The 13,099-nt window shown below is 49.2% G+C and overlaps 1 protein-coding gene across 3 annotated transcripts in view; it reads left to right on the top strand.

Moving 5' to 3' along the window:
* The window catches only part of MED27 (mediator complex subunit 27), a 216,236-nt gene that overhangs the window by 128,789 nt on the left and 74,348 nt on the right, over positions 1–13,099 (top strand). For all 3 annotated transcript variants that reach the window (XM_014582454.1, XM_027766647.1, XM_006164348.3), the window contains one exon: positions 11,641–11,734. In XM_014582454.1, the coding sequence (XP_014437940.1) occupies positions 11,641–11,734 (94 nt within the window). The remainder of the gene's footprint in view (positions 1–11,640; positions 11,735–13,099) is intronic.

The following is a 13,099-nucleotide window of genomic DNA, read 5'->3' on the forward strand; positions in this document are numbered from 1 at the left end:
GTGTGCCCAAGATCCCAAGAGGAGAATGGAGGAGAAGGGATTGCGGCGTGACCATCCCCCCGGGGGGTGATTTCTCGCTTTCTGTCTCTCTGTCTCTCTCTGTCTTTCTGGCGAGCACACGCGCGCTTATAGCAAAAACCTCTCAAAAAAAAGAAGCCAGCTGTGGGCAGCTGCTCCGTGTGTTTCTGTCATTTGTGCTTAATATCATTCTTCGAACACAGTAATTGTGTGCTGAGCATTGTAGGTGCCCAATAAAGATGTATTAATAGATCTAAAAGGAATACTTCACAGACTAAATCCCTTGCCTCTCTAAATCATGTTAAACTGTGAGCAAGACGATTGTGGTTTTTTGTTGTTGTTTTCTTTTTGCCTGCGGGTGGTATGGTGGTTAAGGTGCTGGACTCCCACATGACCAGCTGCAATTGGATCCCAGACCTGGTGGTTTGAAAATCACACCGGGTCTGTGTGTGCACACACAAAGATCCCAGGAGGAGAATGGAGGAGAAAGGATGAGATGTGGCCATCCCCTCTGGAGGGTGATCTCTCATTCTCCCTCCCACTGTCTGTTTCTCTACAGCGGGTGCATGTGCCCTTTGGCAAAAACCGAAGAAGAAAAGAGACCATTTTTATGACGGTATTGGCCCCGTGCTCTAGTTCACGGCGCACCGTGAGCTCACGGAGCCACTGGCACCCAGCAGGAAGAGGGCAGCTAGTGTGCCGATGGCTGCACTGTGCGCCGCGTCTTTGTGCTTGCACGTGCTTTGTGAAGCAGAGGGCTGGCTTCTGCCTGCTTGCCCAGCTGGCCCTCCTCCATTTGCTCACTCCCGTAGTTCAGAATTCACGAGCTGCCAAGGCCAGAACGGGGTCAAGCTCCCCTTCTGCTGAGACTGCCTGGTCGCCATTGCGCTCCCAGGAAGCAACCCCCTCTTGTCAGCCCTGCATGCCTGGCTGTTGAGTCCCCCTAGGTGATCTCGCAGGTGTGAGCAAGGGTAACACTTGGGGTTGCCCCAGTGGAGGGGTGGGAGGGGAAGTGGTGAGGGATGGCACTGCGATCAAGCAAGTGCCCTTATTTCCACGTTCACGACATTTGGTCTTGCTTTTTGGTTGGTTGGTTTGTTTTTCATTTTTCTTTCTTTCATGAGAATGAGAGACAAGTGTCCTCAGAAGGGGCTCACACCACAGTCCCCGTCTTCCTGGCGAGCAGTTGGCCAGGGCCACACCTGAGTATACAGGTCAGCCCAGGAGCCGAGCCCGAGACCTTCCATACGGATCCAGCTTCACTTGAGGGGCGCCTTGCTCTGCCCCACCAAGCAGGCTTTGTCTTGTTTGGGCGTATCGTGTAGCGAGTACTATTAGCTGTGCTGCGAGAATAAGACGTCTTTCATAGCCACGGTACAAGGGTTTTACAAGTCCAAGAGATGAGCAAGTTTGACTTAACTCCAGTCTCTTTTTCAGCATCTTGAGATTGATAGTGGAGTTCCAGTCAATCTCATTCTCGTAATTAAACCAGCCCCAGTGTGTTTCCACCCACTGTCAAAGGCCTCTGTCTCACCGTGGTGGACGTCGTCGGAGGAAAATCTTAAATCATTTTCAGATTATGCAGATGGCTCCCTTCTTGATATCCACTGGGCATTCTCCTTTCCCGAAAAGGTGGTTTATTAATACACGCATTCCTATCTTTTAGGTGGTGTATGGGTGGCGAAAATGAACAGCATGTATGTTACCACCGTGTGGGGTAAATGCTATTTAAATCCGGCCTAGCTGTTAAGCATCACAGTAGCATGGGATCGCTGGCAGGGGGCCAGATTTGTTGTGGTTTTTTTCTTTTTTGGGGGAGGGTCAGACTTTAGTGAACTAAGCCATCTGTCCAGTAAATTATTTTAAGCCCTTAATAACAAATAGTTTGCGATGTATTTTAACATTGTAGAATAGAAAAATGAATGTTGTGCAAAACCGATATGTTTATAAATGCCTTCTACACTTGTTCTGTTAGCATTTTGGTATTGGAGTCCCAATGTAGCACATGTCTTTGTAGTACTGTTTAGCTGTATTAATTAGTTTGTTAAAAGCCACATTTTAAAACCGGCGTGTCATTTAACAGTGCACTTCTTTAGAAAGCCGGTGCTTCTGAGGGGCACCGAGCTCCTACTAAAACAGATGCAGGACTTCTGTAGCCGCACGTTAAGCCGGGGGACTTGAAAGGGTCGCTGCTTTCTTTGAGCTTGGTTTGTGGAGCTCTCGGGTTTGCTGTTAGTGACTTCTGATGGCCAATGTAATGAACTCCAGCACCTCGAATCTTCATCTGCTGAGGAGTTCTGCGTTTTCATTGTTTTCATCCCAGCCTGACTTGGGGCTGCATAGCTGACTTTTAATGGGCTGTCTACAATTCAGCAAATATTGTTATTTAAGGAGCGCCTGCTTGGTGCCAGGCAGTGAGACAAGGTGCCGGGATTGAAGAAGGCGGTCAGACAAGCCCAGGGAGTCCAGCAAAACAAATCGATTTTAAGCAAATAGTCATTTGAAAAGTTGTTTCATGACAAATGGGACCAGAGCAAGGTAGAATGGGGTGCCCTGACTCAGAGAGGAGCCAAGCAGAGTGTCAGGAAGGGCTTCCCTGAGGAGGTGGCATTTAAGCTGAGACACAAGCCCTGCAGCGTGAGTAGGACTGGCCTGGCTGGAAGTGGAGGAATAACTGTAAGAAGCCTTCCGGGCAGAGGGTGCAGGACGTGCCCAGGTGTGCGCAGCGGGGTGTGCCTGCCTGGGGAGTTGGACCAAGGTGGCCAGAGGCTGGAATGGTCGCAGCAGCTGGACGGAGGGTCTCCCTGGGTCTTGTAGGACTCGGCACACCTGAGCTATGCCTCAGTAGGCTGCAGGGAGCGGGGAGGGCTTTCCTTACACAGCAAGGAGCATCTGAAGAGCGTGACCGGTGTGACCCCAATCAGATGACCTCTCAGGTCATGGACATTGGGCCCTCGACCTTGTGGGAAGGATTAGTTGATAGTGAGAGGCAGTTGTTCAGAAAGGACCATGCAAGCTCAGTGTCGGGAGGATGTGGAGAAAAGGGCACCCTTGCACCGTTGGTGGAATGTGAATTAGTGCAGCTGTTACAGAAAACAGTATGGAGGTGCCTCAGAAAGTTAAAAACAGAACTACTGTGTGATCCAGCAGTCCCACTGTGGGCGTGTATCCCGAAGCAAGGGACCGGCTCTCGAAGAGATCGCCATCCCCCCACCTCCCACCCCCACCCCAGTGTTCACCGCAGTGCTGTCAACAACAGCCAGGGCGGGGCCCAACCTGAGTGCCCTTGAGCTGTGCCTGGGTGAAGGAGAGAGGTGTGTGTGCACGTGGGGCACTGCCACGCCTTAGGAAGGAGCTGTCCCCTGTAACAGAGTGGACGAGCCAGAGGACATCGTGTTAAATAACACAGCCAGGTACAAAAAAAGACAAACCCTGTGTGACCCCAGTGGTTCGAACCTAAAGAAGCTGAACCCCTAGAAGCAGAGTGGTATGGTGGCTCCCGGGGCCTGCAGTGGGCCGCCTGGAGGAGACTTTGGTTGAAGGATACAAAATTTCAGTTAGATGAGAGGAGGAAGTTCAAGAGAGCTGTTGTACAAATGGTGAGTGTAGTTAATAACAGTGTGTGGGTTCTCGGACACTCTTAAGAGAGCATAACTTTTGTTTTCTTTTTTAGATTTTGCCAAAGGGTGCATGTACTTGCCAGAGAGAAAGAGTGAAGGAAAGGGAGGAATCACTTCCCTGGGGGCATGGCCACACCACAGTCCCTTCTGGGATTTTCAGCACGTGTGCACATATGCCTAGTGTTATTTGCAAGCTGCCGGGTCCAGGACTTGAACCGTGGTTGGCCGTGTGGGCTCTATACACACTACACCACCTGCTGGCCCTGAGAGAGCAGATTTTGAGTGTTCTCTCCACAAATACGTAAATAAACATATAAGGTAATGCATGTATTACTTACCATGGCTCGGCCACACTACAGGGCTAGCATATTTCAAAACATGTCGTACATGGTAAGTATAGATGATTTTTGCCAATTAAAAATCAAAGACCAGGGGCTAGCAGGTGGTGTGTGGTGGTTAGGGCTCTAGATTCCTACGTGGCCACTCTAGTTCTCATCCTGGGCCTGGTGGCCTGATCCCGGGTAGAGAACAGAGAAGGGATTGAGGTGCTGGCAAGCGGATGTGCCCTCTAACAAAACTTTACAAAAAAATCGGAAACTAACTTAGGGTTCCATCCAAGAAGCATGATTTTAGGATGGTCAGAAATAGCAGATTGATTGTACCTCCTGTGCCACCTCAGCTGTGTTTGGGTTTGGGTGGCAACTAATATACAGACGTTTACTTTGTTCCCTGAAAGGAAAATAGTTTTAGTGAAAAATGAAATTCATCATTCAGAAAGGAGCAGCGGTAGAAACGAGAACAACAACAAACCAGAAACTTCCATTCTAGAAGAGGTCCAGAGCGATGAGTCTTCATTTGAGTCATGAAGGGATTCTCAGGGCCTGTGAACCGCAGCAGATTGTATGTAAAATGTCGTACAGGCATGCATTTTAGTCTTCAGGACCTTCTAGAGGGACTCTAACACCCAAGAAAGATTAAAAAAAAAAAAAAAAAAAAAAAAACCGGGGAGCCCTCGACCTTGTGGGAAGGATTAGTTGATAGTGAGAGGCAGTTGTTCAGAAAGGACCATGCAAGCTCAGTGTCGGGAGGATGTGGAGAAAAGGGCACCCTTGCACCGTTGGTGGAATGTGAATTAGTGCAGCTGTTACAGAAAACAGTATGGAGGTGCCTCAGAAAGTTAAAAACAGAACTACTGTGTGATCCAGCAGTCCCACTGTGGGCGTGTATCCCGAAGCAAGGGACCGGCTCTCGAAGAGATCGCCATCCCCCCACCTCCCACCCCCACCCCAGTGTTCACCGCAGTGCTGTCAACAACAGCCAGGGCGGGGCCCAACCTGAGTGCCCTTGAGCTGTGCCTGGGTGAAGGAGAGAGGTGTGTGTGCACGTGGGGCACTGCCACGCCTTAGGAAGGAGCTGTCCCCTGTAACAGAGTGGACGAGCCAGAGGACATCGTGTTAAATAACACAGCCAGGTACAAAAAAAGACAAACCCTGTGTGACCCCAGTGGTTCGAACCTAAAGAAGCTGAACCCCTAGAAGCAGAGTGGTATGGTGGCGCCCGGGGCGTGCAGTGGGGCGCCTGGGGGGCTGCAGTGGGCCGCCTGGAGGAGACTTTGGTTGAAGGATACAAAATTTCAGTTAGATGAGAGGAGGAAGTTCAAGAGAGCTGTTGTACAAATGGTGAGTGTAGTTAATAACAGTGGTGGGTTCTCGGACACTCTCAAGAGAGCATAACTTTTGTTTTCTTTTTTAGATTTTGCCAAAGGGTGCATGTACTTGCCAGAGAGAAAGAGTGAAGGAAAGGGAGGAATCACTTCCCTGGGGGCATGGCCACACCACAGTCCCTTCTGGGATTTTCAGCACGTGTGCACATATGCCTAGTGTTATTTGCAAGCTGCCGGGTCCAGGACTTGAACCGTGGTTGGCCGTGTGGGCTCTATACACACTACACCACCTGCTGGCCCTGAGAGAGCAGATTTTGAGTGTTCTCTCCACAAATACGTAAATAAACATATAAGGTAATGCATGTATTACTTACCATGGCTCGGCCACACTACAGGGCTAGCATATTTCAAAACATGTCGTACATGGTAAGTATAGATGATTTTTGCCAATTAAAAATCAAAGACCAGGGGCTAGCAGGTGGTGTGTGGTGGTTAGGGCTCTAGATTCCTACGTGGCCACTCTAGTTCTCATCCTGGGCCTGGTGGCCTGATCCCGGGTAGAGAACAGAGAAGGGATTGAGGTGCTGCCATCCCCCTGGGGGTGATTCCTCACTTTCCCTCTTACTGTCTCTCTGTCTCTCTTGTCTCTGGCAAGCGCATGTGCCCTCTAACAAAACTTTACAAAAAAAATCGGAAACTAACTTAGGGTTCCATCCAAGAAGCATGATTTTAGGATGGTCAGAAATAGCAGATTGATTGTACCTCCTGTGCCACCTCAGCTGTGTTTGGGTTTGGGTGGCAACTAATATACAGACGTTTACTTTGTTCCCTGAAAGGAAAATAGTTTTAGTGAAAAATGAAATTCATCATTCAGAAAGGAGCAGCGGTAGAAACGAGAACAACAACAAACCAGAAACTTCCATTCTAGAAGAGGTCCAGAGCGATGAGTCTTCATTTGAGTCATGAAGGGATTCTCAGGGCCTGTGAACCGCAGCAGATTGTATGTAAAATGTCGTACAGGCATGCATTTTAGTCTTCAGGACCTTCTAGAGGGACTCTAACACCCAAGAAAGATTAAAAAAAAAAAAAAAAAAAAAAAAAGGCAGCGATGGGAGAGATCAGAAAACCTGATAGTCTTTTCTGTATTTGCAGAAAGCCCTTCGGTTTTGGAGGGGTGTTTGCATGCCCTTCTACCAGGCCACGGTGGGGTACTTGGATGGGGATACTGGTGAGAGGTGTGAGGCTGCCTGGCTGTCCAGCAGGTCAAGGGGCAGCCTTGCGGGGCAATGTAGCAGGGCAGGTGTGCAGACCGCCTCTTGTTAATGTATGAGGTGGACAGGGCCAAGGGGACTGAGAGGGAGGAGAGGCCGAGAGGGAGGAGAGGGCCGAGATGGAGGAGAGGGGGGACAGGAAGGAGAGGGCCGAGAGGGAGGAGAGGGAGGAGAGGCTGAGAGGGAGGAGAGGGCCAAGAGGGAGGAGAGGCCGAGAGGGAAGAGAGGGCCGAGATGGAGGAGGGGGGGAGAGGGAGGAGAGGCCAAGAGGGAAGAGAGGGCTGAGATGGAGGAGGGGGGGAGAGGAAGGAGAGAGTCCAGAGGGAGGAGAGGGAGGAGAGGGCCGAGGGTCTCGGCCGCCAGGAGCATTGTGATGCAAGGAGAGGCCGAGAGGGAGGAGAGGGCCTAGAGGGTCTCGGCCGCCAGGAGCATTGTGATGCTCTAATGAAGGCCATTGGAAGGAGCAGCCGGAGCTACTTGAAAATCAGAAGAGGTGAGGGGTATGGGGCTTTGGAAGTTAGTGGCAGAATCTGAGCGAGGTGTAATTGTTTCCGTTGTAACACAGACCTGGAGAAGATAAGCTCGGATCTCAGGGAGAGCCCAGCGGGTTGCCCTGGAAAAGCCAAGTTGGAAACCATTGAGTGCCGGGCATCAACTAGGGAACAGGACAGGGAAACAAGACTGGTTGCTTAGAAGTAATGTTCTGCTTGCATATATTGAAATTCTGAATCATGCCTTGATCCGAACCTGTGATTTCTAGAAGATTGCGTTTCTAGCCTGGTTCTTAGACCAGCAAGCCAGCTCATCGGCTTCCTTCTAGAAGGAGAACCAAGCAGTTCTCCATTTTCAAAAGGCTTCTGTAATGTAAATAGGAACAGCAATCTTTCCAAGTTATTACCCTGTTAACAGGTTGACAGATATGTGCAAATTGTGACTCACTGCTCAATTTGGCACTAAGTTAATGTCTTTCCGCGCCGCGTCTGCTCAAGTGTCAACTAGTCACCGCTGCTGTGTTCCTGCTTGTTTGCCTATATTTCGAAGGTAGAAATTAAAGTAATTTGATTCTGCCACAGCACAGAGTGTAGCATATGGTGGGAGTGTGGGAGGAGGGCGTGCTGTTCCTACCTGTCCTCAGCCCTGCACTCCAAGGGGGTGCGCCCATGGCAGAGCCCTGTAGACTCTGGAGGGCTCGCCCCGCCGAAGACCCCTCCCATGGGAGCCCCCACCATCGGCGAGAGAAAGTGTCGTTTCTACCTCCGGATTTTTAATTTGCTGTCCCGAGCTTTCCTTATTTCTGTCAAGTCACTAGTGGTTGGTTTGTGTTTCGAAGGCTGGGTCTATTTGGAAATGCAGTGTTTTGATTTTCACTTCTAGAATTTAGACTTTGTTTTTCTCAGCTCAGGATGCAGCTGACTTTCTCTTTTTGGCAAATACATAATGTCACCTGTGAAAAAGAAATTTGCATCTCCTTTATGGTAGGCATATGAACGAAAAACTGTCTCCTTAAAATTCATCTTGGCTTAATGAAATCTTTGACTTGAGTTGCTGAGCTCTATCTAAGATCACAGTTGAGGAAGAAACAACAACAAAAAAACCCGCCCGGACCTCTCCATTGGCCTGTCCAACTGCAGGTCTTTTCCTTGGGACTCCATCTCCTCTGCCGCTGAGGTGGGGACACCGCGGGGAGCACCTGCTCTCTGCCCAGTCGGAACTCTGGCCCCCACCAAACGCAAGCGGAGCTGGGCAGTTGGCATGGCGCTCTGGCAATCCACATGAGCGTGGTTTCTGGCTTTTTGTATGACCTGACGTCAGCACTTAACCTACCCACCCCTGTTTGTTTAGCCTACTACAGAGACTAGCTTTCTCCTGTGGTGTGAGAGCTCAAGGTGAAAGGTTGGGGCAAGTCAGGGTGGTGCTTTTGTTTGGAAGGTCTGCATATTCATGGCTTTCTACTGTCCAGAGCTATGATGGCTATTGATTGAGGACCAGTGCAGAAGGCATGGCCTCGCCCCCTCCCCATTAGCATATACTTAGCAGTGACCTCCATTCACACAGGAAGGTGCATTTTGCTTCTTGCTGAGTCTGAAAAAACTGGGGTTAAACCATGCACATAGATTTAGAAAAGAAGCGTGCAGATACAGAGGTGTTCTCAGTGACCTGGCCTAAGCTCTGGCTTGGAGTTTCCTCACGTGTCATCCCCCACCAAGGACCCGTGGCAGTGATGGAAGAGGAGTCCATTCGCTCTGTCACTGCCCACCTCTGTCGCTCGGGAGCTTAGCTCCCAGGTTGTTGTCTGAAGCTGTGACTGAGACGGGCGGCAGGACATGATGTGCAGCGTCTCGGCCAGTCTCTTAGCACCCAGGGAAGACTGCTTCTAAACCATTAGAGAATCAGCAGAATGGGGTCTTACCCTTAAGAAATGCCTCTTGTTCTTCTGAATGAGGTGGCCCTTTGATGCCCTATCCTCACGCGATGGTCCTTTCTGTAGATAGAAGACAGCTGTTCAGAAGGGACTTGGTAAAAGCCATTTGTGTACTCGAAGAACATCAAAGGCTCCCCTTCGCCTCTTTCCCCAGGAGCTAATGGCCTTCAGCTCACCTTCACCTCCTCTGAGGCGTCCCTCTTCCAGTCTTTTCCCTGTCCTGCTTCTTTACCATGAGTGCTTCAGTTTTTCCCTTCCCTTCTTTACTTTTATTGCTTATTTTTGAGAGATCTTTGCTATAGGATGCATGTGCTTGTCAGAGAGACCAAAATCAAGAAATCACCCCCTCAGGGGTGATGGCCACACAGCAATCCCTTCTCCTCCACCTCCTCTCAGGATTTGGGGCACGCATGGACACGTGCCCAGCATAAGTTTCAAGCCACTGAGTGCAGGACTCGAACCACCGTTGACCATGTAGGAGTCCCACATCTTAACCACTAACCCGCCTGCTGGTCCTCCCGCTTCCTTCTTCAGCTCCAATTTTATATAACATTCCCTAAGGAAAAGCTGGCACATGGCGAGAACTTAAAAAGGATGCATTCTTACTGTTAATTCTAGCACACACACCATGGGCCTATTTTGCAAAAAGTGCCCCCTCTTAGTGAGGTGGATTGTCCCCCATAGGAGACTTCACAGTAGTATTACCTTTTGACTGTACGTACCTAATATGTTGATATTCACCTTTATTTCCCCCAAATTGCCAGAAGACGTGTACTCGTCAGAGCAACAGGGAGAAAGCATGCCGAGTGAGGCAGTTACACCGCAGTCCTCTCTCCCCGTTATCCCACTCCATCGGGAGTAACTGGGGCCAGAGTTGGAACCATAGTGGGCCGCGTGGGATCAGCCCCATTACCACTAGGCTGCAGGACGGGCGTGGTTTTCCCTTTTTAACAAATGACATTATGTGGTCTGCTCTCGTCATGAGCCCCATCTAGGTTTCAAACAAATCTTTTCATCTCATGAATGGAGAGCTGCTGTCCTTCTTCCTCCAAGAAAATACACCTCTTATATGGCCTGATTTAATGGGCGTGTAATTTAATTTGTCATATCCAATGGATATGAAATCTAATACACAACCTGAATAGATAGTTTTGCATCTCAGTGATTATACCATGTATCCCCTTTGTGTCCAGTGTGCTCGGATGGCGAGCACAAACATTCGGATGATTTTACCCTCCAGGGACCCGAGCCAGACTCAGCTGTTGATGCTGTGGGCTGGTGTCTTCACGATGACCCTCCACCATCGGGGAGAATTGACCTCACTAAGAAAGGGCATTTTTTGCAGAGTGGGCCCATGGTACATGTGGTAGAATGAACAGTAAGAGCATTCCTCCTTTTTAAGCCCTTGCCGTGTACCAGACACCATGCTAAGTATTTAATGTCAGTTATCTCAATTATTATTTAAACCGTAAGAGTATATAGGTTACATTTGAACCAAAAGAACTACCCTTTTGGAGAGATCTTGCCAAGGAAAAAGTGGAACTCAAAGCTTGCCTGTTATTTACAACTGTAAGAGAAGTTTTAGGGTCAAGTAGAGAATTTAGGAATAACAATTAATCAAATGAAAACTATGGCAGGCCAGAAGCCCAGGAAGACACAAAGCTGGCTGAGTCAATCATTGCACTCACTGAGCCCCGGTGAGGCTCAGCCGTTGGAAATAGATACAGAGGTTTTAGAATGTAAACACAGAATACTGACTTAAGCAAAAATTGTAATATAATTTGAATTAGCTAGAGCAAAACGAAAAATGACTTTAGGAATTTAAAGCAAAGGATTTGGGAGACCAGAGGTTGGCATAATGTCTATGTTGCTGGACTCCCATGTAGTCGACTGCAGTTTGAGTCCTGGACCCGGTGGCTTAAATTCATACTGGGCATGTGTGTGTGCCCAAGATCCCAAGAGGAGAATGGAGGAGAAGGGATTGTGTTTTCTGTCTCTCTGTCTCTCTGTTTCTGGTGAGTGCACATGCCCTGTAGCAAAAACCTCTCAAAACACACACACACACACACACACACACACACACACACAAACAAGGGATTTGGTCCAGGGAATTTTTTAGTCAGATGGTTGAGATGTGCACACGAGCCCAAAATCCTGAGAGGAGAATGGGGGAGAGGGCACTGTGACGTGGCTGTCCCCATTGGGGGGTGATTTCTAGTTTTCCTTTCTCTGTCTCTGTCTCTGTCTCTCTGTCTGGTAAACAGACATACCCGATGGGGGGAAAAGTCCTAAAAGAAAGAAAAGCCCCACCAGGAACATGAGACCACCCAAGACTGGAAAGCCAGTATTGGTGGGAACCAGCGGCTCAGAGGGCGACAGCCACATGGGATTTTCTGTAGAAGAAAGTTAATAGGCCATGTCTCACAATGAAAAATCAAGAACCAGCAATAAAAACACATTATTTAAAAATAAGGAGGCAAATGCCAAAAGACATCGCTTCAACATGCCTGTCGCCAGAAAGACAAGAAACCAGGGAGGCCTATCTTCCCTAACAAGCCTCGTAACCCTGCGTGCCACTCACAGCATGTCGACTCATGGAGCTCTGACCCGGGCCAGCTCACACGTGTGTCTCTTCCTCCCGCCTAGGTATGTCGACGATGTGATCAGCCGCATCGACAGGATGTTTCCTGAAATGTCCATCCAGTTGTCCCGACCCAATGGGACGTCAGCGATGCTTCTGGTAAGATCTGCTTGATCTGTTCAGAGACGTGCAGAGGAAGAATTGGCCTCAAAATCAACTCTGTGGTCCTGTGTTGTAGGGTCTATAAAATAGGAATTCAATCCCTGTTCAGTGGTGAACAGCGTATTTTCTTTACTGGCATGCTGTAGGTTAAAAATTGTACACATTCAAGGCCTGCTTTTGAACAGAATCACAGACCCCATGGAAGAATGAACAAGGGAGCGAACACCCCGTTAAGACTCTTTCACCCGGGTCAATGGTGCCAGCCTCCTAACTGATGTTTGGGTGAATCCATTCTGTGTGTGTGTGTGTGGAGGGGGTAGTTAAGGCAGGGTTTCTCTGTGTCATGATCTTCCTGCCTTGACTTCCCAGGCTGCTGGAGGCAGCACACGGCCGGCGGAGAATGAACAAGGGAGCGAACACCCCGTTAAGACTCTTTCACCCGGGTCAATGGTGCCAGCCTCCTAACTGATGTTTGGGTGAATCCATTCTGTGTGTGTGTGTGGAGGGGGTAGTTAAGGCAGGGTTTCTCTGTGTCATGATCTTCCTGCCTTGACTTCCCAGGCTGCTGGAGGCAGCACACGGCAGCTGGCTTTTGGGGAGAGCCGGGAAGAGCACACTGAGCCTTGACCAATCTTTTAAAATTTTTATCAAAATGGTACACCGGTAGTAATGCTTAACTGTTGGATCGTGGTAAAGACAAAATACTCTTAGAACCAGCAATCTTTCATGGACTTTATTGTCTATGTGAAGAAAGCGTTGAGATGGCATCACCAATGACTTCCGGGCTCGTCCTGATCCGGGATGCTCTCAGCGGGCTGGCCTTCAGTCTCACCGCTCATGTCTGTGTGCAGGAATCCACCAAAGGCAGATGTGTTTGAGAAAGGTAGTGGGGCACAAGTGATAGGCTATATTACTAATTAGAAAGTCACCGAGACCGCAGTGATGAGGCACTTTTCTACTGGCCTGTGTAATAACACGTACTTGAAAAATACTCACTGAACACAGATTTGGGGAATCATCACATTTTATAGAAAGCAGAATGTGTTAAATTAGAGTGATACGTCCCAAGGGGTATCAGGAAGGTGGGGTTCAAAACTGAGTGGTTTGGGACCAGCAGTTGGCGTAATGGCTATGTCGCTGGACTCCCATGTAGTCGACTGCGGTTCGAGTCCCAGACCTGGTGGCTTAAATTCATGCCAGGCGCGTGTGCATGCGCGCCCAAGATCTCGAGAGAAGAATGGAGGAGAAGGGATTGTGGCATGGTCATCCCCCCTGGGGGGTGATTTCTCACTTTCTATCTCTCTGTCTCTGTCTTTCTGGCGAGCGCATGCGTCCTATAGCAAAAACCTCTCAAAAAAAAAA

The sequence above is a fragment of the Tupaia chinensis genome, unplaced genomic scaffold, assembly GCF_000334495.1.
Source record: "Tupaia chinensis unplaced genomic scaffold, TupChi_1.0 Scaffold143602_1, whole genome shotgun sequence".
Taxonomy (NCBI): domain Eukaryota; kingdom Metazoa; phylum Chordata; class Mammalia; order Scandentia; family Tupaiidae; genus Tupaia; species Tupaia belangeri.